The 27,799-nt window shown below is 47.3% G+C and overlaps 1 protein-coding gene across 3 annotated transcripts in view; it reads right to left on the reverse strand.

Moving 5' to 3' along the window:
* LOC137427602 (C-Jun-amino-terminal kinase-interacting protein 4) overlaps window positions 1-27,577 on the reverse strand; it is a 229,969-nt gene extending 202,392 nt beyond the window's left edge. For 2 of the 3 annotated variants that reach the window (XM_078776573.1, XM_068117245.2), the window contains exon 1: window positions 27,274-27,563. In XM_078776573.1, coding sequence (XP_078632699.1) covers window positions 27,274-27,561 — 288 coding nt within the window. In that variant the 5' untranslated portion in view covers window positions 27,562-27,563. Of the gene's footprint in view, window positions 1-27,273 lie in introns of all 3 variants that reach the window. The other variant, XR_013623219.1, reaches the window with a different exon arrangement.
* Between the last annotated feature and the right edge of the window lie 222 nt (window positions 27,578-27,799).

The raw sequence follows: 27,799 nt of genomic DNA on the forward strand, positions 1-27,799 counted from the left end.
GCGAAATTAAGAAGCGACGGAGAGGGGATAAGAAAGAAATAAAAGAGGAGATAAAAGAATTGGTCCAAAGTCTGTGTTTGGATCGTGATGACGTGCTCATTAACCGGATGAGGGATTCGCAGGTGATGGAGGAGAAGCGAAGAGGAAGAGGACCCGGTGTAAGTGGTGACCAATATGGTCGTGCGTATGATGCGCCAGGGGATTTAAGAAGCTTGGGGGTCGAGATAGACCCGGGTGTTCGTGAAAGGCCGTTGGTGAGGTGTGTGACAGGTCTGGTGTGCGAAAGAGGAGGTGTGCGAGAAAGTCCGACTCTGGGGTGTGTGAGGAAAAAGTGTGTGCCCAGGAGTGAGGGTGTTGGCGAGAATGAGTCGATCGTAGCGCGTGTGCGAGGGAGCACGTGGAAGCGCGGGGTGGTGAGTGTTACAGAGGGTGTGACGGGAGAGTGTGCGCAAGAGTGTGCGCGAGAAAGGTGTGTGACGGACAGGTGCATGAGGAAAGAGTGCGCTGTCAGAAGTAAGGAAGAGTGTCCACCTGTGGTGAGTGTTACAGAGGGTGTAACGGGAGAGTGTGCGCGAGAAAGGTGTGTGACGGACAGGTGCATGAGGAAAGAGTGCGCTGTCAGAAGTAAGGAAGAGTGTCCACCTGTGGTGAGTGTTACAGAGGGTGTAACGGGAGAGTGTGCGCGAGAAAGGTGTGTGACGGACAGGTGCATGGGGAAAGAGTGTGCTGTCAAGAGTAAGGGTGAGTGCGTTGTCACGAGTGGAGGTGAAAGTAGTGAGAGTGACATGGAGCGTGAGTTAGTTGTGACAGGTGAGCGAGGATGTACACCTGGGATGGAAGGATGCACACCTGGAATGGTAGAGCGTGAGTGGGAATGCACGCTGGAGTTGGTGGTGAGGCACGTGATTGGGTGTGCGAATGAGAGCACACCTGTGATTGTCACAGAGGAGGTGACTGAGGAGGGGGCGCGAAGAGGTGTTTTGGTGAGGTGTGCGACCAACGAGTGTGTGCCAAAGTGTTCGGTGGTCAGGTGTGTGACCAAAGCTGTGAGTGGAATGGGTGTACCTGGGTGTGTAAGGAAAGGTACGACGAGGAGCATGGGCACGGCTGGATGTGTGAGCAAGGAACGGGCTGCGGGATGTAAGCATGCAGGTGAAGCATCGACGTTAGACGGGATAGAGGTTAGAACGACTTATAGCCGAAGCAGGCCCTCGGTGCGTGCCGGGCTTCGCGTGCCGCGAGAACCAGCGGGGATCCGAGCCACGGCGGGTTCGAAAGGACCGCCGTGCGCGATCCACGCTGGGCCTCGCGTGGGACGGCCGCGTCCGTGCTCCACTAGGCGGAGCTGGCAGCCCGATAGAAAGGGTCGTCATGGCGACCACTTTTTGGTGAGACGTGCCGGCAGGTCTAGATCGGGGCATTGGATGGCTCCACGCCGAGGTGGTGTGTGGGATCTCGGCACGGGTAAGCCCCCGTCCCTGCACCGAGTGCCGGACGCATCCAGCCGCTGGCACAAAACAACCAGCACCCATTGCTTGGCTTTACGAAGCCGGGCTTTGGACAGGGATTGGCGCACCGAGAGGTATTAGTGAGTCGACTGGGTGATGAGGTTAGTGTTTTGGACCCAAAATTAGAGAAAAGCAAAATTTGATGATTGGCAAGGGATTGGCAGATGATGGGCAGTGATTGGCAAATTTTTAATTTGTTGCAATTTGATGTGCAAAATTGGTAGTGAGAGACCCCCGATGTGGTGGGATGGCATCCCTGCCACCCTTCCCATGAGGGGGGCAAAGGAGCAATAGCTTATGGGGTGTATGGCAGTGAAAACTAGCCCGGGTGGGTTAGGATATTGTGTGTAGGGATCTAGAGAAGATGACCTTAGGTGACGTTAAGGTTAGTTAGTGACTGATACCTGTAGTGGGGACGCAGGTAGTTTAGTGTGGATGATAATGACGTGGGAGCGCAATAGTTTAAAGGGACGACTGGGAAGCGCAAGTTTCAGAAGGGAGTAGTTAGCTGAGATGATGCCGTGTTTGTGAGAATTGAACAGGTGTGATTGCACAGGTGTGCAACTGGACAGGTGTGTGGAGCAGTGTATGAGTAGTGAGTGTGTGGATCAGCGCGAATGCGCTTGGGGAGAGAAGGGTGCAGGTGGCACCAGGTGTGAGAGCACAGGTGTGCAGGTACAGGTGTGTGGAGAGAGTTGGAGTGAGTGGTACGGAGTGGTGTGCATGGTGCGAAGGTGTGGATGGGGGAAGAGTGGACCCCTTTCACGAGCACCCGGGGCGGGTAGTGTAAGTGTTAGGTAGAGGGTGCAGGTAAATTGTGGTTGGATATTGGCATTTGTGGTGCGGTTGCAGAATGGTGTTGTGAATGGGTGCATTAGTGTTGTGGAAATGGCTGGGCGTGTAGCCTGTTAGTGTGTGTAGTTGGTTGGGCACTCCACCACTGTGAGGATGTCGGCCAGGTGAGGCCGCAGGTGGGCTCTGGGAGCCGGTAGTTGTGAGTGGGTGCCTGAGGATCCCGGGTGTGGATCGGGCAGCCCAGTGCCAGAGAGGGCACCGAGTGGGGAGAGTGCCAGAGGGCCTTCCCCAGGTAGTTAGGTTAGGGCAAGGAGCAGGTAAGCTCGGAGGCAACTGCAGTGGTGGAGGTGTGCAGGTGGGTAGACCCACTGGGAGAGGTACACGCCGCAGCCCAGAAATTGTGCGAGGGCACCGGGAGATGAATCGGGGGAGTGAGACCCCAAATTGAAAAGCACCACAGTTTGGCCAATGGGAATTGGTTTTTAGAACCCATAGTGTAAGAGGGCCAATGGTTTGGCCGGAGAAAGCCCCCGGGTAGTGTAAAGTTGTTAAAGTCATTTAGGAGATAGTTAGGATTGATGAACCTGTCGCACCATACGCAGCCACTTGCCTGTGGTGATGATGATGACTCCACACCTGTGTTTTCTTTGTTTGTTGAAGGAAATGAGATTGCTGTGAGGATTTGTGAGACGCATCACGACGTGGATGAGACATTGGGGTGATTCCATCTCTCCCTCCCTAGGAGGGACTGATGATGAATTGGTGATGGCAAATTTTGATGTGCAGTTGGAGATGGCAAATTTTGATGAGAGTTGAAAATGGCAAATTTGATTGGTTAGGAGGGAGAGAAGACGAATTTGGTATATGGGAGGAACGGGGAAGACAGTAGGGATGTTTGTTGATTTGTAAAGTAGATGTTTATGAGTAGGGTTGTGTTTTGTGGATGCAGTAAGGGGTAAGGGAGGGGCCATGTAGGTTACCTGGTGGGGGGGGGCGTACGATAGGAACGTACCTGTCTCACCTGGTTCCCATGTGCCCCCAGTGTGCATCACCAACATTGCGTGCACTTTTGCGCCCTTACCACCTTACTCACTTGTTTCTTCTTTTGTCTCCCACCTCCGAGGATCTGGCTTTGGGGTAGAGAGAGAGGAGAGAGAGGTGCTGGCTGCGCAGTTGTGGGCCTGCACTTTCGCTGTTCGCTGCCTGGATCGGTACACCATATGGACCGCAATGTTTGTGGCCACCCACAATGGACCGCAGTTCGGTTGCGGCCAAGCACCACCCGGGGATGGACCTATGGGTCAACGTGGCACCTATGCCATACAGGTGAACCACTTTTAACACCACCAAGTGCACCACAAGAAGAGCAAGAGACACCTGCAGGGTTAGGGGTTGTTGAAGTTATTTTTATTTCATTGAACAATGGTGACTGCACCGATTGGTGGTGGGGTGGTGCTGTTGGTGCTCGGGAAAGGGTGCTCTGCACGTTATTAAAGGCCGTCGGCCACAGAGCACTCGTGGGTTGGTGTATCGATGTTGGCAAGCGCGCTCTCTCTCTATGCATAACATCTGCATGTGTTCCTCCAAAGACAGGTCCTGGATCGTAGTGTAAATAGCAGCGTAGTCTTGTAAATAATGCTCCCTACCGGCTGTATGTTTAGTTTGCGAATTCTTTCCGGATTCGGTTATCCTGTGGGTGTGTTTCTGTGAGGAGAAGGGTGCAACGTCGCAGGGGGACATATTTACTCATTTGTGAATATCTGTAAAACTGTCGCACTCAGGGTAGAGTTAATAGTAGAGGGAACTACATTGCGTGCCACACTAAAGTAGGTAAAAATTTATCGGGTCGGGACGCCCCGAGGGTAGAGAAGGGTGCAATGTTGCGAATATGGAATTTGACCTCCATATCCGCTTGTAAATATTCCCCTATCTTCTCCGATACTCCCCAACTCTCCCCTTACCCCATTCCCTAGTCCCATTGTCTGTAAACAACACCCATTAGAGCCGATCTTCCCCTTCATTCCCCCATTAAATGTCGTGCCCAGGTCCCCCGCACCACACGTAGACAATTATAGGACATCTTGCTAGTTATTCTTAATCTATGTCAGTTAAGGACTTGTTTCCATTAATTATGACTCTTCGTTGCACCAGAATGTGATGATATGGCACCAGTAGGAGTTTAGGACCTTCCCATACCTCCCCGCATCTCTTCCCATCATCTCAAGCTCCAACAACAACAACCACAACAACAGCGGCTTTGCGTCCTCACTCCGGCTCGGTTGGCCGCCATTGAACATGTGCTCGACGGGGTTACCCAGAAGGGGGCTCCCTGTCGGCCCCTCGTCAAGGGCGGAGCCGGTAACCCCCGCACCCAATGAGAAGCCATGGGCCGATGCCATATGGGGCGGAGCTAACGAGCGAGGGCGTGACTCCCCGCCGGATATACGCGGCCCCGCGCCGGACGTGACGTTAGAGATGCGCCCCGAGCTTGGAAAGACAAGACGCCACCCTCCCGAGCGCTGAGCGACCTCCCCGGCATCTCCACCAAAGTCGCGACCCACGAGCGCTGAGCGACCACACCAGCATCTCTGGACCCCACCGTACGTGATCCTGCCCTGAGCACAGGTGCACCTGGAGCGATCGCTACCCGCTTTCCTGGCCATCAAACCCCGTGTGAGTCAGCGTTGTCCCGTTTATCTGTGGTCTGTCTAGGGTTAATATAAGGTTGTGTCTAAGTGCCCACCTTCCTATGTTTCCCTCTTGTCCCTGTAATCTAACCTTTTCCGCCTTAATATAACCTCCTCCGGAGGTCTTGAGAACTGAACCCCTGGTGTCGTATTGTGTGATTGTAACCCAGCCGGGTGTCTTCTCTTTCCGATTGAGCCAGCGTAGCGCGATTAGTTAACATTCGGGCACAATCGGGTAACTTGTACGGATACGGCGGCCATCCCGCTCGGCCCACCATACCATCAAAGTCGTATCTGTAACAATATTAAAAGAGAAGGCCAAATGAAAGAAGAATAATCAATTTGCCAGACAATAATGGATTATGCACAATTAACAATACCAGAATTTACCAACTGCCATATTCTTTCTGAACAGAATGAATAAACAAATATGCCTTTAACAAGTGCACGAGTGTCACATTATTCCTTGACACGCGCAGCATACTTAAATCGCATGTCTTCACAAATGTAGAATAGCAGTAGAAAAGCAAAAGAGAAAGCAAGTTCAATCCTGGTTTGTTTTCATTATCAATGCTTTGGTTATTTTAACCATGCAAGATTCACACAATGGCAGAGTTAACGTTACCAAATCTTGTACCACACTTTGAAACAGCAGTTAAAAACAAAACACAGACACAGACATAGTCTGCAAGAATGGCGCAGATGTAGCGCACTTGCCTGTGAACCATCCAGTCTGGGTTCGATTCTCGACCCAATTACAAATGGTTGGATTGGTGCTTTAGAGGTAGTAGAGGATTTTACAATGCATTCATGCATCTTTCAGCAAATGCCTTGCCCTTTTAGGCATCCCAAAAGGAAAGAGGAAGATTATTATGGACACTGCATCCAAAACGGCCTCCAGAGTGAGCTATGTCATCTGGCTAAGCAGAAGCTCAAAGGCCTTCAGACAAATATAATTACTGCCCACACCAGAAATGGGCTCTGAGGGAAGAGGTGTGGTTGAGCGCTCATAACACCGGTTTAACCCACCAAAGTCTGGTCTGAAGTCCAGAAACCTCAGAATATAGTTTCGAGTATAGTATAGTTTCAGATTATTGTTACAGACAGAACAAGGTGAAGATTTTTTCCAAAAGTCATCTTCATTATTTCAGGAGTGGTCATCCTAAAAGGGATGATTGGAAGGTTTTTTTGTTTGTTTTTTTGGATACTGAATCGAGGCTCGTGAAAGAGCTAACATTTATTTCACAAACAAATCAACCAGACAAACAAAATATATAAAAAGAGGGAGCGGAAGACAAGATGGGGAGAGAAGGGGAAGCACACAAACACAACATTTGAGAGCAGGGAGAAGTGTGGGAGGGAGAGGGCTTAGGGGAAGGAGGCGTGGGAAGGGGGGGGGGGGGGGGAGAGGTATAAAACACAAGGTGACCAAGGACTTCCAGGACAGAAGTTGGTATTTCAAAAAAGTGTACGATTTGGGGTGAAATTAGCGGGGGTAGAAAAGATCAAGGTTTTGGATGGGGGAAGATAAGAGATGGTGGCGAACAGCTGTTTTAAAGACCTGGAGGGTGGAGTGGGATTGAAGAGAGTGAGGGAGTTTGTTCCAGAGGCGGGAGAAAAGAGGAATGAAGGAGTGAAGGTGAGCAGAAAGTCTTGATTTTGGCAGTTTAACCATAAGAGGGTTGCAGGCAGATCTTGTGCGACCTGTAGGAATATTTGGGGGACAGAGCCCAGAGAGAGCTAGGGGGGCAAGGCCAGAGAGGAGTCGGTAGAAGACGGAAAGACCACCAACCTGCCTGCGGTGAGTAAGTGAAAGGCCCTCGGAGTTAGCTTCATCGCGGGAGATTCCAATGATTCTGAACGCTTTGGTTTCAACAGCTTGAAGACGAGCTAGGTGTGAGGCAGGAGCACCAGACCAGAGGGGAGAGCAGTTTTCCATAGAATTACGTTCTATAAAAGGTTCAGAAGATGACTGTGCTGGTGTTTCACCAATTAATACCGCCCCCCCCCCCCCCACCCCCTTTACAATTGTTTCCCCCAATTTTTAGCTCACCTGGAACGAAGTTCCGGGGAGCTTATGCGATGGGACGTTGTCCGTCTGTCAGGCCGTCAACACTAGCAACTTCTTCTCCAAAACCGCTGAAGAGATTGTGACCAAACATGTCACAAGTGATATTTGTTGTGTTGTGACTAAAGTTTGGTCACGGCATTTTTTTAAAAAAAGAAAAAATAAATAAATTTAAAAGTCTAAGGGGGTCTACCGGGGGTCAAAGTGGGTCCAGGTTTGACCCCCAAAAAAGGATTTTACTTTTTTCTCAGAAACTATACACACGATTTCGATGAAACAACCACAACCTTCATCACCCGTAATGCACAAAAGTTTGGTCACGGCACTAAGAAAATCGAAGTCGAAGAGGGTCTACAGGGGGTCAAAGTGGGTTCAGGTTTGACCCACCAAAATAGATATTTGCTTTTTTTCTCTCAGAAACTATGCACACGATTTAGATGAAACTTGACCACAACCTTCATCACCCGTAATGCACAAAAGTTTGGTCACGGCATTAAGAAAATCGAAGTCTAAGAGGGTCTACAGGGGGTCAAAGTGGGTTCAGGTTTGACCCACCAAAATAGATATTTGCTTTTTTCTCTCAGAAACTATGCACACGATTTAGATGAAACTGGACCACAACCTTAATCACCCGTGATGTACCAAAGTTTGTTAATGGCATTAAAAAAAAAATCCCTTTGGGAGTCTGGGGGATGGGGGTGGGGAGGGGGGGGGGGCGGGAGGGTCGCCCCTCAAAATAGGTATTTTCTTTTTTGTTTGTTTAAAGTCTTATGATTATGCTTGTATGATTCCACATGCTGCCCTGTCTTCTAGCAACCATTGAAATTGGTTTAAAATACCTTTAGTCAGTGTAGTATATTTCTTATTCTAACAGGTGAGCGCCAGGGGTATTGCCCCTATGTTTAATGTCACCTCAGAGTTTTTTAAACTCCGAAGAATACTAAACCACCATATAGGTTTTTTTCTACCTTTTCTTTTTTTGTTGCTGCGGGCATGGGTACGAGAGGTATCTTGGATCCAGCTAGGACTTTTGAAATGAAATTTTGCATCAGTAATGGAAATAGAAAGTATGTGTGGTTGAAATCATTTTGTTTTCACCTTAACCTATTTTTTAAGGCTATGACCAAATTATAGACATTTCAACATTTTCACCATAACTCAACAGAGGTTTGTCTGATCAGAACAAAATTGTCCTCTCTAGATAGCCCAAAGCAAGCCGCATTTACGCTCAATTCACATCATAACCCTCCAAGTCATGGTCAAATGGCGGTCTGAAAAAAAAAAAAAACTTTTTTTTTTGCCATCGCTCAATTTTGTCAATGCTGAATCTCAGACACTTGGCCTTCCAATATGTCCTTTCATCATAATAGTACCCCTGCACTGAGGTTGTGCATCTGATTTGTGTCCTTGAACTATTTTTGGCGGATTGTGACACCGTTTTTTTATCATAATATGAATAATTTCCTTCAATCTTCATGATTTTGAGTTTTATAGAGAGATAGATTGTCGATAGGGACACATTACATTTATTTACAAACTATCCCTAAATGTTGAAGGTTAAGGTCATATGGCGATCCAAAAAGAAACATGGCAATCATTGGATCGCGGGTGCTGGTGGAGATTTACCAATGGCGATTGCTTTGTGACCACAGAGACCTAGTTTAAATTTTAATTCATAAGAATCGGGCAAAAACAATTGAAGCCACTGATTAATGAGAGAAGAGTCGAAAGATCCACTTTAAGCGAACGAGTGACTAATATTAACTCGTGCCTGGTGTTGGATTAACGGTTAAGGTGGCTGGCTTGAGATCTCAGGGTCGTGGGTTTGAGCCCCGTCATGCCGTTGAATTAATACCAGGTGGGTTTACTGAGCCTGTCATACTTCCGAAGTCGGCAAAATGAGCATCAATTGACTGGTAATGGGGGGCACTGCATCAGTGGCACAGCCACGCCCCCAGAAAACGATGCAGCCAAGCAACCATAGGCTGCATGATAACCACCACCACAAAGCTCGTAAGCTTCCATAACAAGCAACTGACATTAATTTATCTTTTGGTAAAAATTCCCACAAAACAGTGGGCAGTGTGATTGCAGCGAAATGATCAGTGATTAGGCCGAAAAAAATATATTGCTGGTCTCTGGTCAGACCAAAGTTCCAGATTTGATGCGGCGATGCGGTTTTTTTTTTTCTTGTTTTTTTGAAAAGCATGGATTGCACATATAAAGGTGTTATTTTTTGTGTCCTCATGCCTTGCGGTCCTCATCTGCCGTGACGCCGTCCAGAGAGAAATTAAAGACAGCCAATGGGACAGGTTGGCCTTTTTGTAAATAATGAACACAAGCTTAATAAGTTATTTTAAAATGTATTTATTCTGAAAATCATAAAGTTCTTCAAGCATTTTATAGACTGCCATTTCGTTCTCGAGATCGCCTCGCCGTACCGTCAAACATTCCAATGCGTCGATCGCGTCAACACTGTGCATGCGCAAGTGGTCTAACAGGCCGATGGTCTCCCACGATCTCTTCTCCCAGTCCACCAGATTATCACAGACACTTACAACTTCATGACAAACGAGATAGGATCCAGGCCTAATTAACGAGACCACCCGGAGCTCTCTTGGCCTTCTGGTTGCTTCACACGAACCCGACAAAGAACGTCTTCGTTTCAATAAATGACAATATCCAGCCGATTGGATTCATGACGGCACGGCACACAAACCTACTCATATCTTTGGATTTGGAGAAACTAAACGTATTTTTGTAGGGGAGAACCGTGCGCGAACGTCGATACCAATGGCGACCCTCACAAACCCGTATTTCCCGAGATAGCGCGCCGGTCCGGCAACAACAGGCGCGCGCTGTTGTAGGTACTGTTGGGGAAAAAAATATATATTCACGCGCAGGGTCAAAATTGATGCGCACGCTGACCAGAGACCGGAAATATATTTTTCTCGGCCTTAACATTAGTTTTTATTCACCTCCACGATGTGACTTGATTCTGGGCAATCTCAATTTGTTTTTTTAAGAATTTTGATTTTATCAGAGTTTTTCTGTTATATCTTTCTTAAAAGGGAGGAAAAGGACGAAATCTAGTTGTTTTGCACTTCCTGGTTTATAAGTATGTCTTGCTGTATTTATAAACACACCACCCAAGAGTTTTTCTGTCATATCCATGACAAAATGTAGTTTTAGCTAAAGTATTATGGCACACCCATCGTTTCACATCCATTAAACACTTTATAAAAATTGGGTGGTGTTTGTGGTGAACCAATCAGAAAACAACATGAATAGTTTTAAATCCCTTTTACAGCACGAGCCAATTCCATACATGTGTTGGTTTCTGCACCACAAAAGCAAATTGAGAAATGCTGCACCAAGTGCTGGTTTCAATGCGCGGTCCCATTCTGGTTTTTGTTCATTGTTATTTCGTCCATCAATGGGACCTCACTGTTAGTATATTACCTTTTTACCCTCGGTCACTTCACTTTTCCATTTCCCGAGATTTTTGTGCATAAAAAGTCCAGGCTGGTATTACTGATGACCTGCATGTCCAAACTTAATGTGCTTTGGAGAAGAAACGATATCACAACAGTCAACAAAGACTACAAATATATAAATGGGTGGTGATCTGTACTCTGCGATATTGATGAGAGATCTTTGGACACTCAGTGCAAAGAAAAGACACAGATAGGCACTCCAAACATAATGTTTCTGCGAGATTTTGTGCATTTCCTACATGGCACATTAAAAGCACAAATGAAGTACTATCCCAGGTTGAACTAGAGAGTTCAGAGAACACCTTACCCCGACGCAGTCTTGAGAGAAAAAAAAAAAGGACATGGGCATGGAAAAGGAAAAAAAAGGAAAAAGGACATGGGCGAGTAGCAAATTTGATTGGTTGAGATTATGTAATATTTTGTCAAATTACTGCTGAACTAAAAGTTTTTGAAAGTGCCAAAAAGATGATTTGTATTCTAGTGTTCTACTATCAAATTAAATTTAAATAAAACAAGCGTTACGCCTCGGTCCCCCGTCGGGGAAGTGATGTGAGTTGACAAAGTGGAACACGCAGAAAACATGCTATGATATGATATTTCGCTCACAAGGTTCAGACATATATATGGTGGCGGCCATCTTGGATTTTGACGTGGCGACCAAATTTACAATAGCGGTCTTCCTTATGCCGAGATACACCCACACACCAAATTAGAAGTTGGTACTTCGCTTATTTTTCAAGATATTCATCTCACAAGGTTCAGACATACATGGCGGCGGCCATCTTGGATTTTGACATGGCGACCCAATTTTCAATAGCGGTCTTCCTTATGCCGAGATACACCCACACACCAAATTAGAAGTTGGTACTTCACTTATTTTTCAAGATATTCATCTCACAAGGTTCAGACATACATGGCGGCGGCCATCTTGGCTTTTGACGTGGCGACCCGATTTTAAACAGCGTTCTTCCTTGTGCCTAGATACACCCACACACCAAATTAGAAGTTGGTACTTCGCTTCTTTTTCGAGATATTTCGCTCACAAGTTTCAGACATATATATGGTGGCGGCCATATTGGATTTTGACGTGGCAACCCAATTTTCAATAGCGTTCTTCCTTATGCCTAGATAGACCCACACATCAGATTAGAAGTTGGTACTTCGCTTATTTTTCAAGATATGCAGGTTACAAGGTTCAGACATACATGGCATCAGACATACATGGCGGCGGCCATCTTGGATTTTGACATGGGTTGCACCCACACACCAAATTCGAATGCGGTCCTTTGCTTACGCACGCCCGCACACACGCACGCCCGCACGGACAGACGGACGGACACACGGACGGAGGGAAAAGCCATAGTCCCCCTTTCGCTCCGCTGTGCGACGGGGGACAATAAAGACCATGAAGGTTGTATAATTTTTTTTGAAGTTTACCGCCATTGATGAAGTGCCTTTTACACCACCTTATTTATCATGTTACATTAGTTCTTCATTCCTGTTGTTTGTGTCCTTCATGATGTCGCTAAAACATTATGCTTCCTGTTTGAATGATTTTCAATTTTGTTTGATTGCCATCATTTCAGGTAAAGATTGGCAGAAGATCTCCAAGCCCAAATAAAATGGAGAAATGGCAAAAGGTTCACCATACATTCCACCCTTCTATAATAACAAGTACCATCTAGCAAGGAACAGCTGCGGGAAAGTGTGAAGGAGATTCTCAGAGTATATCATGGGTCGACAATACAAAGGACAGGGTTAACTAGAAGCTGCCTAAATGTCTCCCACACCTGGAGACCAAGAAAGATGGCTGATCGTTGGTGTCTCATTTAGCACCTCGAAGATAGTAATGGCCAAGGGATTCCAACAACCATGATGACATTATGATGGCTCTGAATTATTGAACAGGTCAGTCTGAATTATTGAATTGTTGTTGGTTGCAAGTCAGTCTTTTGGGACTGCCACTGGTAACGTTACGCAGTGCTACCTGCCGCATGGCCGGGTTGGCGGCGACTAAACCAACACTCCTCACTGGCTTAGCTAGTGAGGAATGTGCATATGACACCCTGCCAGGACCAAAAAACACCTGGCAAAGGACGGATGAGCTCCCGTAGAGAGCCAACAACCATCCAGTAAGGAGATGGTGTCTCCTAAAAAACACCCCTCTGGTTTGGACCGGTTCAAGTCATACCAAAGACTTTTTTAAAGTAAAAAAAAAAAAAAAAAAGTACGTGCTGCTTCTTTGCTTGAAAAGGATAGAGTTCGGACAATCCCCATCAGTTGGCATCCATGGGGAGGAGGAAATTCCTTTTGAGGAAATGCCCTGAGTTCGGTGAGAAAAGCGGCACCATTGTTATGACGTCGCTGCTACCCAGAATATCGCGGGAAGTGACGGTAGTGATGGCACTTCCCCCAAGCTCGAGCTGTTAAGTGTTTGTCTCATGTGTGTGTGTGTGTGTGTGTGTGTGTGTGTGTGTGTGTGTGTGTGTGTGTGTGTGTGTGTGTGTGTGTGTGTGTGTGTGTGTCAGCTCAATTACAAGCCTTAGCCCCAGTAATAAAGATAAATAAATAAAAATACTACAATTTAAAACAGGCTAGCTTCTCATATGGAGCACCTCCTTAAACAAATATCATGGCAGACCTATAAGCTACCAATATATAATGAATAACAAAACTGCCTGCCATTCAGATTGATAACAACTCCAGATCGCAAGACATCAGGACTGCTTTCTTTCAGTCACTACAGTGACAATATTTAACCATTGCTGTTGTTGTTGCTTTCATAAGCCAGCCATGTTTCAGACCATGTAATGGACACGCGAGAAAAAACGAACCAGCCATGGGAAGAAGAGAACCAGCCTAAGTGGTGTAATGGTGAGAGTGTCAGCTTTGAGTCTGGGAGGTCGGTGGTGGTTCAAACACTGGCTGAGTCATACCAAAGTCTTTAAAATGGTACGTGCTGCTTACTTGCTTGACGTTCAGCATTTAAAAAGGACAGAGCACGGACATACAACCACAAGTTGGTAATAAGAGCACAGGCTTTGATGGTCTGAATGGCCTCCTCCTGCATCAAAATTCCTTATTCTGAAACTCATATGATCCATCTCAAACTTCAGACCAGCCCATGTAAGCCCACTGCAGGATGAAAGCCTCCCTTAAAATAATGTTGAGGGGGTTTTGACAAGTTCGCTATGCTTGTAAAGTGCGGAATCGTAAGAGTGTGCAACCGTGGGAATTGAAACCATAGGAGCCAGTGGAGAAAGAAAGAATCATCTTACCACTCAACCAAATAGCCACAATATAGCTGCCAATTAATAAATACAGTATTACAAAGACAAAAATAAAATAAAATAATAAAAAAAAAAAACAAGCGATGACAAAATCCACATGTCAGCGATTAAATCAAACAAGCTCGAAACAACTAACAGAAAGAACTCACATGAGCCATTAATCCTCGGTTAGATTGTTAACAAGAGGTTTCCTATGAGGCGGTGAAGATTCAAACGATATCGAACAGAGCATGACATTTTGAGGACTTTGCTTGTATTGTGACTTTCTCCATTGTCTGTTTGAGTATATTAGTGAGGGATGTAAGACCCATTATTTGATGAGATGGGGACAGAGTGGACAAAAGTACCATATTTTCTCTAGGTGGTCTACATGCTTTATGCTTGCAGATTTTAATATGTTCCAAGGTAGCACAGCAATAGTTTCCGAGAAACAGACGATTTAATTCACAAAGCGTGGTGACCGTGGACAAATTATTGGTTGTGGTCGTGTCTTTGACAACCGACATTAATCAAATGAAAAAACACTCTTCGAATAGATTCATTATTTTAAATGAGTCATCCAATAAGCCACTGGACTAAAAGAAACTAAGAATTTTAATTTTGTATTTGTAATTTTGTATTTTGTATTTTGTAATTGTTTATGTGTTATAAAAAAGTTAATTTTATAGTTTACTCTGTTTCAGGGTTGACCTATAGTGGACTAGCAGAGGTACCCGGCTTTGCACGGGAGTGGGAGGAGGAGGGGAGGGGGAAGAGGAGGGGAGGGGAACGGGGGGGAGGGGGGAGGGGGAAGCGGGGGAGGAGGAGGGGAGGGGGAAGAGGAGGGGAGGGGAATGGGGGGGGAGGGGGAAGGGGGGGAGGGGGGAGGGGAAGGGGGGAGGGAAGGGTGCGGGGGTGCCCAGGGGAAGAAGGGCCCCTCCCCTCCCCCTCCCCCCCCTTTCCCCTCCCCCCCTCCCCTCCCCCTTCCCCCTTCCCCCTCCCCCTCCCCCTTCCCCCTCCCCCTCCCCCGTCCCATCCCCTTCCCCCTCGTTCCCCTCCCCTTCTCTTCCCCCTCCCCTCCTCCTCCCCCTTCACACCAGGGGGGTTGACTCAGCCTGTCATCCCACCGAGGTCGGAAGTCGGAACTCATTGTCGTCAAATAAATGCAGCCTGTATGTTTCACTCTTTGTCACATGCCGTTGGTCCCATGTCAATCGGATGAAGTTGAAAAAGTAACGTTACGAAGGTTCTCTGGGACGTACTGATTCCGAATAATGAAGTTGAAAAATTAACGTTCCGAAATACGCTAATTACGCTAACAGAAGCGCTGGAGGGAGCACTGCGCTCCCTCCCTTAGATTCCCTCCCTCTTCTGCTAGCGCTAATTACGCGTAACACACTAATTTTAAAACCCGAAGTTTTTTTAATTTTAAGGTGTGCTGTAGTCAGAAGCGCTAGAAGCGCTGCGCTCCCTCCCTTCGAATCCCCCTCTCTTCTGCTAGTGCTAATAATACGCTAATTTTAAAACCCGAAATTTTTTAAATGTTTATGTCTCCGTGACATTCCTGGGACCATCCCGAGTCGAACAGTACTTTCCGCTCGCAAATCCGTCCACGGGTTCTCGAGATCTTAGAGATCGTAGATCAGGATACAGACACAGAGGCCAACTCTACTTTATATATATAGAAGACACACTTTAAAACTTGATATGAGATAGACGGCAGACTCTTGGTTTTTAGAAGCTAATTAGCTGCATTATGATCGGATGTCATAACGCCTAACGGCGGCATAATTTTTTTGTTTCAAGCCAAATAAACATGAAAACAATAAGAAAATGACAAAACAATAACTTTAATAAAACACTCAACGGGATCTGTCCCAAAAATTGTGCGGGAAAGGACGTGATAAAAGCGAAAAATAAATGTCAGAGGGGTGATTCGAACCCCGGACTCTGAAAAGATAAGGCGTCATGCTAACAGCTCGACCACTTCGACCCGTCATTTCCGGAAAGCTATTTGTGAGAGTGACTTGAAACGAAAGATTATTTTACGCGCTGCTGAAAGGTATTTATGCGTTATTATTTATTCGCTAGCAAGTGATTATAAATGTTTATGTCTCCTTGACATTCCTGGGACCATCCCGAGTCGAACAGTACTTTCCGCTCGCAAATCCGTCCACGGGTTCTCGAGATCTTAGAGATTGTAGACCCGAAGTTTTTTTAATTTTAAGGTGTGCTGTAGTCAGAAGCGCTAGAAGCGCTGCGCTCCCTCCCTTCGAATCCCTCTCTCTTCTGCTAGTGCTAATAATACGCTAATTTTAAAACCCGAAATTTTTTAAATGTTTATGTCTCCGTGACATTCCTGGGACCATCCCGAGTCGAACAGTACTTTCCGCTCGCAAATCCGTCCACGGGTTCTCGAGATCTTAGAGATCATACATAGATCAGGATACAGACACAGAGGCCAACTCTACTTTATATATATAGATGAAGGATGGATTGGCAAGCTTGTTTGATTTGCCAACAAACAACTAGTGAGAAGTTGAACTGCCCCTTGAAGGCCCATGGGAGTCAAGACAAGTCGCAGCCATATAAAAACTTTCTGAATATCGTCAGTGAATTTCGGGGACTACGCATGCTACCTGTGACTCTTCCCTTTGACGAAAGCATCACAGCAGACGACCTGGTCAATAACCAGGCTCAGTGGCACAGAACTTGTTATGGCAAGTTCAGCAAATGCAAGTTAGAACGAGCAAAAAGAAAAAGAGAGTTTGAAGAAGCAGGAGCATCTGGTGAAGGTGTGCAAGAAAAGCGACAGAAGGTTCGTCATTCAGTGACAAAGAACAATTGCATGTTTTGTTCAAAGTCTGACGGCCAGCTCCATGAATTTATGACAATGGGTGCTGACCAGAACATCAGATGAATGGCAACTGACCTACAGGATACAGCAGCACTCTCAAGAATTGCTGCTGGAGATGTAATAGCTGTAGATGGCATGTACCATTTGAACTGTCTCGCTGAGTTCCGGAACCGCCATCGCACTTTCTTGAGGGTTCAAAGAAAACAAAAAGATTCTGATGGGAGTCAAATGGAAAAAAAGAAAAAAGAAGCTCGGGCTTTTATTGAGCTGACAAGCTACATAGAGACTTCAGTAGAAGATGGAACTTTCTGTTTCAAGTTGTCTGAGTTGCGGCACATGTATGAAGCACGTCTAGCTGCACTTGGAATTCAGAAAGAAGTCAACAAAGTGCGCTTCAAAGAACAAATTCTCCACTTCTTTCCCAAAGCACAAGAACAAAATGATGGAAAAAACGTGGTGCTTATTTTTGATCAAGGAATGAGGCAAATGCTGAAACAAGCCTTCACTGATTATGAAGGAGATGCTTCCATTTTGCAAAAGCTGCCAAAATCACCAGAGAGGACATTTTCAAGTTTGAAGGATTTCATTTTGATGCAACCTTTCCACCAAATTGCCAAGAAGACTCAATACCAACAACACTGAAAATGCTTGTCTCAATGATGTTGAAAGGACCTACTTTGAAAAATCAAGAAACTCAAGAATCACAGGCTACACTTACAATATGTCAGACAGTAATCTTCAACCGCACAAAAACGGCTAAGAGTGGGGCAAAGCAGCGACATTCTTTGTCCTCTGAGCCCCCATTGCCATTGTACATAGGGTTGAATGAACACACACTGACGCGGTCCAAAAAAGGGATCACTCGTTTGCATGACTTGGGCCTCAGTGTCAGCTATTCCCGGATTCTTCAGCTTGAGAATCGACTAGCCTCTGCAGTTTGCCAGAAAGCACAAAGAGAAGGCGTTGTCTGTCCGTCTCAGCTTCGTATTGGACTGTTCACTGCAGGTGCAATGGATAATCTGGACCACAATCCTTCAAGCACCACAGCCAAAGGTTCCTTTCACGGAACTGGGATAAGCCTCTTTCAGTCACCCACTTCCTCCAACAAAGGACAGGAAAGAGAGGCCATCACTCTTCTTCCACAGAGTGAAGAAAATGATTTCTCCTTGCCCGACAATTTCAGTGTTGTGCCAGCTGTATCCCTAAAAGCATCTGCAGTCGAAATTCCAAACAAGAACCTCAGTCAGACTGTCATGACAAATATGGAGGCAGCCATGGAGAAGGAGAAACTGTGGCTTAAAACAGCTCTGGATCTGATTGAGAAAGACAAGCTGGACAAGGGGGACTGCGTGGCTTGGTCAGCTTATCATGCATCTCAGCAAGATGAGTCATCTTTCAAGGAGAAAGCACCTGCTTTGTCCCAACTGTTGCCTTTCTTCTATGAAAAGGCAGCTACAGCTGCAATGGTCAAACACGGCATGGACATTGTGCGTCGTTCGACAGATTTTCTCAACAATGGACAAATCCCGGTGATTGCAATGGATGCTCCACTGTTTGCTCTTGCCAAGTACGTCCAATGGAAATGGCCTGAAACACATGGTGAGGACAAGATTGTAGTCATGTTTGGGGGCTTGCATATTGAAATGGCTCTGTGGAAGACTGTCGGTGATTACCTAGATTGCTCTGGGTGGACCAATGCACTGACACAGGCAGGGATTGCTTCATCAGGCACAGCAGAGTCGTTTCTGAGCTGTTCTCACGTAACCAGAACACGCCATGCCCATCAAGTTAACGCTGTCATTTTGAGACAACTCCAAAAAGAAGCATTTCTCACCTTGCAGCCAGAAGCAGAAGAAGAGTCAGAAGATGCTTGGCTACAAGAAATGGTGAGAAAGAGCCCCACATTTCAGTATTGGGACACCATACTCAGACTTGAACTCCTTGTTCTTCTGTTTGTCAAAGCACATCGTGAGGCTGACTTTGCATTGTATGTGGGTTCCCTGAAAGCTCTGGCCAAGTGGTTCTTTGCCCTGGACCATCTGAATTATGCCCGCTGGGTTCCTGTTCACATTCGAGACATGGAAAATCTGTCGCCTTCTACCTTGGAAGAATTTGTTGAGCATGGTCATTGGGTTGTCTCAAAAACGTCTAAAAAACGTTTTAAAAATCTAATCTAATAACATGTTTAACAAAGACAGTGGAGGCATCTGCTCCACACTTACTGGACGATGTTCAGCCATATGACACAACTGAACTGGCAGAAGCCTTGGAGGAGCAACATCCAGAAATGATAGTCCTTGACGCTCCTCCTGAGCTACTCTCATCTTTGAAGAAAACATGTGAGAAAGATCTACCTGATACTTTTGATGTGAAGGTGCTTGACGGCGCAGCTGTGGTGCACCTTCTACCTGTTATTGGCGTGACGACATTTGAGGACTACGCTGCCGACGTGTTCTTGCCTCATGTGCGGCATCAGCTTCAGACTGCAGACAGGGTTGACATTGTTTGGGACAGGTATCTCAAAAACAGCATCAAAGGTTCTGCCAGAGAAAAGAGAGGAAAAGGCACGAGAAGAAAGGTGTCCGGCAAGAACAAAATCCCAGGACAGTGGCAGGACTTCCTGCGTGATGCAGAAAACAAGGAGGAATTCTTTGAATTTCTGTCCAAGAAGATTGAAAGCAGTGAATTTCCTCCTGGCAAAACAGTGGTGGTGACACAAGGAGAAAATGTTGCCATCAGAGGAAGCGACCACGTCATACCTGCCTGCAACCATGAAGAGGCCGATACCAGAATACTCTTCCATGTGCAAGATGCATTACAGCAAGAATCAAAGACTTGCTTTGTTCGCACCGTGGACACCGATGTTATTATCATATTGATTGGCAAGTTTTACCACCTGCAAGACATATGCCCGACACTGAACATTTGGGTTGGGTTTGGCACAGGAAGGAGCTTTTCCTACATTCATATCAATGCTCTGGCCCTAACTCTTGGCAAAGAAATGTCAACTGCCCTGCCAGTTTTCCACAGCTTCACAGGCTGCGATACAGTATCAGCCTTTCTTGGAAAGGGAAAAAGGTGTGCCTGGGAGACTTGGAAATCTTTCCCTGATGTGACCAAGCCCAAGGCCTTCAATGACATCGCCAGTCACCCTTTCAAAGAAGTGGACATCAGTGATAAGAACTTCAAACTTCTGGAGCGCTTCACCGTCCTCATGTAACAGAAGACAAGCGGACTTGAGACTGTGAATGAGGCTCGCAGGGAAAAGTTTTGCCAACAAAGCAAAACCATGGACACTATTCCTCCCACACAAGGTGCCCTCCTGCAACACACAAAGCGTTGTGTCTACCAAGCTGGAATCTGGACAACAAGCGATCAATCTCAGCAGCAAATACCAACTCTAGAAAGATGGGGCTGGAAAATGGACGCCACCACTTGTTGTTGGATTCCACTGTGGACAACTGTACCAACTGCTTCAGAAGTATGTAGTGAACTTGTCAAGTGTAGCTGCAAAGCTGCTGCTGGCTGTACTGGAAGATGTTCTTGCAAAAAAGCCCAGTGGAGATGTACAGACCTTTGCAAGTGTAACTGCATGAAGGATTAGATGTCAATTTCATATAAACATTTGACTTGCTAAACTCAAACGTTTTCATTTTCATTACATCATACACCATGCTCACTTATAAATATGTTCTTCATTCTCTCTTCTTTCATACAAATTCTTTGTAGATAGTCTGTTTGGATTTCTGTGTCTTTAATTTGTCAAAATTAGACAAATTGATCAATAAAAATTAACCATTAGCAAGCCGAACAAACTTTTTGTTGACTTTTTACATTTGTCGCGTCATCATTTTTTGATACATGTCACGTAAGAACATCAGCTGAGATTGATTTTGTGGAACATATCAAAAAATTGTGCTACAGGACCTAACAAACATCTCCACAAAGTTTGGTGCTTTTGTCCACTCTGTCCCCATCATTTTGCTTACAGCCCTCACCATATTGTCCTCAATGGTGTAGGTCTGCGCCAAATAATCAGTGGTGTAGTACCACATTTTGAGGCCCTGCAAAAATATCGGCCGTGACATCATTGCCAATTCTACCGTTACATCAAGTTTTAAAATGAAACTAACTATTTGATTCCCAAAATAAGTGATAAGTGGAATACGCACATTTTACGATGATAAGTAAAGCCTAACACTCACATCCATTCAATCTCACAATTCAGAATCCCTTTTAAGAAAAAGTCAGATCAGTTAGTATCTAACCACTGCTTTTTTTTCTTTTTTTTTGTATACTGAATCGAGGCTCGTGAAAGAGCTAACATTTATTTCACAAACAAATCAACCAGACAAACAAAATATATAAAAAGAGGGAGCGGAAGACAAGATGGGGAGAGAAGGGGAAGCACACAAACACAACACCTGAGAGCAGGGAGAAGCGCGGGAGGGAGAGGGCCTGGGGGGAGGAGGCGTGGGAAGAGGTATAAAACACAAGGAGACCCAGGACTTCCAGGACAAAATTGGTATTTCAAAAAAGTGTAGGATTTGGGGTGAAATTAGCGGAGGTAGAAAGATCAAGGTTTTGAATGGGGGAAGATAAGAGATGGTGGTGAACAGCTGTTTTAAAGACCTGGAGGGTGGAGTGGGATTGAAGAGAGTGAAGGAGTTTATTCCAGAGGCGGGAGAAAAGAGAAAAGAGGAATGAAGGAGTGAAGGAGTGAAGGTGAGCAGAGAGTCTTGATTTTGGCAGTTTAACCATAAGAGGGTTGCAGGCAGATCTTGTGTGACCTGTAGGAATATTTGGGGGACAGAGCCCAGAGAGAGCTGGGGGGGCAAGGCCAGAGAGGAGTCGGTAGAAGACGGAAAGACCACCAACCTGCCTGCGGTGAGTGAGTGAAAGGCCCTTGGAGTTAGCTTCATCGCGGGAGATTCCAATGATTCTGAACGCTTTGGTTTCAACAGCGTGAAGACGAGCTAGGTGTGAGGCAGGAGCACCAGCCCAGAGGGGAGAGCAGTATTCCATTGAGCTGCGGATGAAAGCCTTGAATGTGGTGAGGAGCTCAGGTGTGCCAAGGAAGGACTTCGCATGACGGAGGATGCCCAGTCGGCGACTGGCTTTGGAGGCCAGATTTGAAATGTGGTTTTCCCAGGAAAGATCATGGCAGATAGTGAGACCCAAAAGCTTGAGTGGCAGAACTTCTTGGAGAGGATTATTCAGAAAATGGATGGAAGGGTTGTCCAGTCGGTCTTTTCGGAGAGACATCGTAAGAGTGTGAGATTTGTCAGGATTGAAAGACATGTTCCACTTGTTTGCCCAGTCTGTGATTTTGACTAGGTCTGCAGAGAGTGAGGAGGCTGCAGACTGCCGATCTGAGGGATGAGGAATGGAGCGACAGAGAGTAGAGTCATCAGCAAAGAGATAGAGAGGATTTTCAAGAGAGTCAGAGAGATCATTGATGAAGACCAGAGAAAAAGCACAGGGCCCAGGACACTGCCTTGGGGAACTCCAGCCTGAACGGGAAGAGGAGATGAGAGAAACCCATTCAGGGCCACACGTTGACTACGACTAGAGAGGAAGTCCGCCAGCCTTGTGTGGAGATTTCCATGGATACCAAAGGAGGAGAGTTTGGTGAGCAGAGCAGGGTGCCAGACCATATCGAAGGCACGTGATACGTCAAGGGAGACAGCTCTAATTTCCTGTTTGGCATTGAGGACCTCCATCCATTGTTGAGAAAGCAGAAGCAGCATGTCCAGAGTAGAGTGACCAGGTCTGAAACCAAATTGATGGTCAGAGATCAAGCCATTGGAGAAGAGGAAAGATTTAATATCTGAAGCAATGATGGATTCCATGACTTTGCTGATAATTGGGAGAAGGCTGATTGTATGTCGTTGCTAGGATCTGTTTTTGCACCTTTTTTGTGCAAAGCGGTGATGTTGGCTGATTTCCAAGCAGATGGCAGATGACCTTGAGCAAAAGAGAGGTTGAAGAGAACAGAGAGAGGGAGTGAAAGAGCGGAAGAACATGATTTTAGGACCCGTGGGCTGATGCCGTCAGGACCAGTTGCAGAATCAGAGTTGAGGGTTGACAGAAACTTTTCCACCTTGTCATGAGGAAAGGACATGGAGTATTTTTTTCAATAAAACTGTGTTTTAAGAAATTAAGAGAACACAAAAGAAATAATTTTGTACCATGTAGTATCACCTGGTGTTGGCGGTTAGCGGTTCGGGTGCCGGCTTGGGATCCTAGGATCCTGGGTTCGAATCCCGGTCGATCGCTGAATTAACGCCAGGGGGGTTGACTCAGCCTGTCATCCTTCCAAGGTCGGCAAATTGAGTACCAGCTTGCTGGGATGAATGATCACGGTGTTTACCCCGGTTTAGAATAGGTACACCGTATCCCTGCGCATCGTAAGAGCGTGACCAAGGGTTTGCGCCAGGAAGGGCATCCGGCCATAAAAACTGCCTCAAAAAGGGAACCATGATCGTCATTGGGCCCACAAGGCTAACCCCCGCCCTAGCGGGGAAAATGGCCTTAAAGCGATCATTCATTCATTCACATTCATATTCATGTAGTAAGGGCTGGAAGGATGGCCTAGAGGTACGCAAACTTGGCTCTAAGCTGTCTAGCTTGGGTTTGAATCCCGACACAGCTATAAACCGTCATCATGCAGGTGGATTCATCATTGTGCGTATCGTCCCTCAGATGGACATTAAATTGGGTGCCCCGTCTGCCGGTATTAGTTCTTTAGTTGTTGTCTTACACATTAGTTGGAGTTGACGAAAGAAGATAAAACTTGGAGCCGGATAAATATCCAAGAGTATTGAAGGAGATGGGAGACGGCAGAGCAGATAGGCATGATGTTCACATATATAACGTTATAACAATCTGCTCTGCTAACATGGGTCTATGTCATCGATGTATTATTGGCCTAACTTTGCTCATACAACATGATAAGCCATTCTTCACATAAACGGCCACATCACTGATGCTCACAGGCTTCTAGTTGGAAGCATCCAAAGTTTTTCACGCCTTCACATCTTCCAGGGGTTAAATTTTGTAAATATCTACTTTGGACAAGATAATTCACTAAATCTGGATATAAAATGGTTGGAAATTTTGTCTCGCTTTGTTCTTAGCCATGGAAACATTGAAGACTTCTCGTGACTGTCACAATGTCCGCTCAATTGGAGCTCATGTTCTTGATCTTGTCTAATATCCTTGTACTTCATATATTGTAGTAAGCATTTGCCTTTATTACCTCTGCCACCAAAAGTGGGTGGACGTTATGTTTTCACCCATGTATACCCATGTTTCACCCATGTTTCACCCAATCACCCATGTTTCATCCATGTTTCACAGATGTCTGTGAACAGGATATCTCAAAAAGTTGTGGACGGATTAAGACGAAATTTGGTGGAGAGGTAGATATGTGACAAGGACGAAATGTTTAGATTTTGGTAAAGTTCTGGATCCGGACTCGGATCCGATAACTTTTTTGAGCGATTCTTCACCATTGAGAGATTGGCCAAAAACGATACATAGCATGATATTTCAAAAAGTTATTGACCGATTCGGACGAAACTTGGTGGACAGGTTGGGTGTATTACAAGGACTAATCAATTCGATTTTGGTGGAGATTTGAATCCCGATCTGGACGCGAGAATTTTTAAAACTTAGAAATGATTCTTAACCATTGCGAGATAGGGCCAAAAACGATATACAGTTTAGCATGATATTTCAAAAAGATGTGGACAGATTCTGACAAAACCTGGTGGATGAGTTTGGTACTATTTTGGGGACCTCTTGTACAAAGAACAAGCCATTATAAAGAAGGGTAACCTTCATATTTCCATGCTAGATTTGGTTGCTTTACAGGATGAAATAGCACCAGGGAAAGATTGACACCAAATAACGTGCGCTCACCCTCTAGTGGTACCAAAACACCAAGTCTGAACATGCTATCAAGGGTGTAAATTGCTCAATGTCTACAAAACAGAGTGAACTTGTCTTGAGTTAAATATCAATGCATTTCACAACTTTCCACTTAAACCAAACAATAAGGGAGTTAGGGTGAGGATGAGTGGTAGGCAGTGCCCTGCTATAGTTGTCGTAGACACCCAGCACATTGTTAGTGGTGGTCATGGATGCCTACAGCAGCACATAAATGGTTGTGGTGCATGCCAAATATATGCTATTATTGGGGGTGGTAACGGATACAATGAACATTGTGTTATTGGCTCTGGTGGCAAATTATAGCCACAACATATTATATGTGGTGGTGGATGTCTCGTAGGAGTACTTATTAGAGGCGTTGGAGACAGCATGATATTGTTTATAGTGGTAGGTGATGATGTTAGGCACACTGTATGAATGGTGGTGGTTTATGACAGGCACACCATATGGGTGGTGGTGGTGGACCACAAGCACACTGTATGGGTGGTGGTGATGGTGATGGTGGTGGACGACAAGCACACCGTATGGGTGTTGGTGGTGGTGGACACCAGGCACACCATATGGGTGGTGGTGGTGGACGCCAGGCACACCGAATGGATGGCGGTGGTGGACGCCAGGCACACCGCATGGGTGGCGGTGGTGGACGCCAGGGCACACCGTATGGGTGGCGGTGGTGGACGCCAGGCATACCGTATGGGTGGCGGTGGTGGACGCCAGGCATACCGTATGGGTGGCGGTGGTGGACGCCAGGCATACCGTATGGGTGGCGGTGGTGGACGCCAGGCATACCGTATGGGTGGCGGTGGTGGACGCCAGGCATACCGTATGGGTGGCGGTGGTGGACGCCAGGCATACCGTATGGGTGGCGGTGGTGGACGCCAGGCATACCGTATGGGTGGCGGTGGTGGACGCCAGGCACACCGTATGGGTGGCGGTGGTGGATGCCAGGCACACCGTATGGGTGGCGGTGGTGGATGCCAGGAACACCGTATAAATGGTGTTATGCGCCCCAGGCACACCGTATGGGTGGCGGTGGACGCGTATGGGTGGTGTTATGCACCCCAGGCACACCGTATGGGTGGTGGTGGTGGATGCCAAGCACACCGTATGGGTGGCGGTGGTGGAGGCCAGGCACACCGTATGGGTGGCGGTGGTGGATGCCAGGCACACCGTATGGGTGGCGGTGGTGGATGCCAGGCACACCCTATGGGTGGCGGTGGTGGATGCCAGGCACACCGTATGGGTGGCGGTGGTGGATGCCAGGCACACCCTATGGGTGGCGGTGGTGGATGCCAGGAACACCGTATAAATGGTGTTATGCACCCCAGGCACACCGTATGGGTGGTGTTTTGCACCCCAGGCACACCGTATGGGTGGTGTTATGCACCCCACGCACACAGTAGGCGTATGGGAGGTGTTATGCGCCCCAGGCACACCGTATGGGTGGCGGTGGACGCGTATGGGTGGTGTTATGCACCCCAGGCACACCGTATGGGTGGTGGTGGTGGATGCCAGGCACACCGTATGGGTGGAGGTGGTGGAGGCCAGGCACACCGTATGGGTGGCGGTGGTGGACGCCAGGCACACCGTTTGGGTGGCGGTGGTGGACGCCAGGCACACCGTATGGGTGGCGGTGGTGGACGCCAGGCACACCGTATGGGTGGCGGTGGTGGAGGCCAGGCACACCGTATGGGTGGCGATGGTGGAGGCCAGGCACACCGTATGGGTGGCGGTGGTGGAGGTCAAGCACACCGTATGGGTGGGGGTGGTGGATGCCACGCACACCGTTTGGGTGGTGGTGTTATGCACCCCAGGCACACCGTATGGGTGGTGGTGTTATGCACCCCAGGCACACCGTATGGGTGGTGGTGTTATGCACCCCAGGCACACCGTATGGGTGGTGGTGTTATGCACCCCAGGCACACCGTATGGGTGGTGGTGTTATGCACCCCAGGCACACCGTATGGGTGGTGGTGTTATGCACCCCAGGCACACCGTATGGGTGGTGGTGTTATGCACCCCAGGCACACCGTATGGGTGGTGGTGTTATGCACCCCAGGCACACCGTATGGGTGGTGGTGTTATGCACCCCAGGCACACCGTATGGGTGGTGGTGTTATGCACCCCAGGCACACCGTATGGGTGGTGGTGTTATGCACCCCAGGCACACCGTATGGGTGGTGGTGTTATGCACCCCAGGCACACCGTATGGGTGGTGGTGTTATGCACCCCAGGCACACCGTATGGGTGGTGGTGTTATGCACCCCAGGCACACCGTATGGGTGGTGGTGTTATGCACCCCAGGCACACCGTATGGGTGGTGGTGTTATGCACCCCAGGCACACCGTATGGGTGGTGGTGTTATGCACCCCAGGCACACCGTATGGGTGGTGGTGTTATGCACCCCAGGCACACCGTATGGGTGGTGGTGTTATGCACCCCAGGCACACCGTATGGGTGGTGGTGTTATGCACCCCAGGCACACGGCTATTGGCGTTGGTGGTGGCAAGGCCCAGTGCGCACTGTGATTGATTGGTAATAATCCTAATGGCTGTTTTTCGTTGTTGTGTGTTGACTGTTGTTGATTGTTACAGAAAGTTGTTCGTTTACTTTGATTTAAGTAAATAATGCTTTACCTGGCGTTCGTGTCGGGTCTCGCAGGCCGAATCCAGACTCTCGAGCACGCTCACGACGAGCGGCATAAGACCCCGCAGTGCTTCCTCGCCATACAGGGACACAAGTCGTTCGAGCTCCCCGTACAGGCCCTCCGCCAGGCCCGACACCCTCGCCGACAGTCCCGGCGCACGCCGATCCTCAGGTCGCTCTTCGGCCGCGAACTCTCGGCAGGACGTGTCACACAGCGCCGTCTCCGTCCCGTCCATGTCCATCTCCGGCCCTGAGTCTGGCTGCCCGTGCCCAGGCATGAAGCGCGTTTGGCTTTTGGGCGGGGAAAGGAGGAGGGGGAGGAGCCATGGTCTCGAGGCGAGAAAGGGAAACAAGGAATTAAAACGGCATGAAGGAAAGTGTGAGGAAGAGTATCGTACTGAGGAAATGAATCACAAAACTCCACCTCAGCTGAAAGCGCAGGCGATTTATTTTATTGGGGAATGGAGGAAAGGTGAGACGATTCCCCTCAAACGCGATTCCTTCATTATTTTTTAC

Source organism: Myxine glutinosa, chromosome 1 (genome assembly GCF_964187855.1).
Source record: "Myxine glutinosa chromosome 1, kmMyxGlut1.1, whole genome shotgun sequence".
Taxonomy (NCBI): Eukaryota; Metazoa; Chordata; class Myxini; order Myxiniformes; family Myxinidae; genus Myxine; species Myxine glutinosa.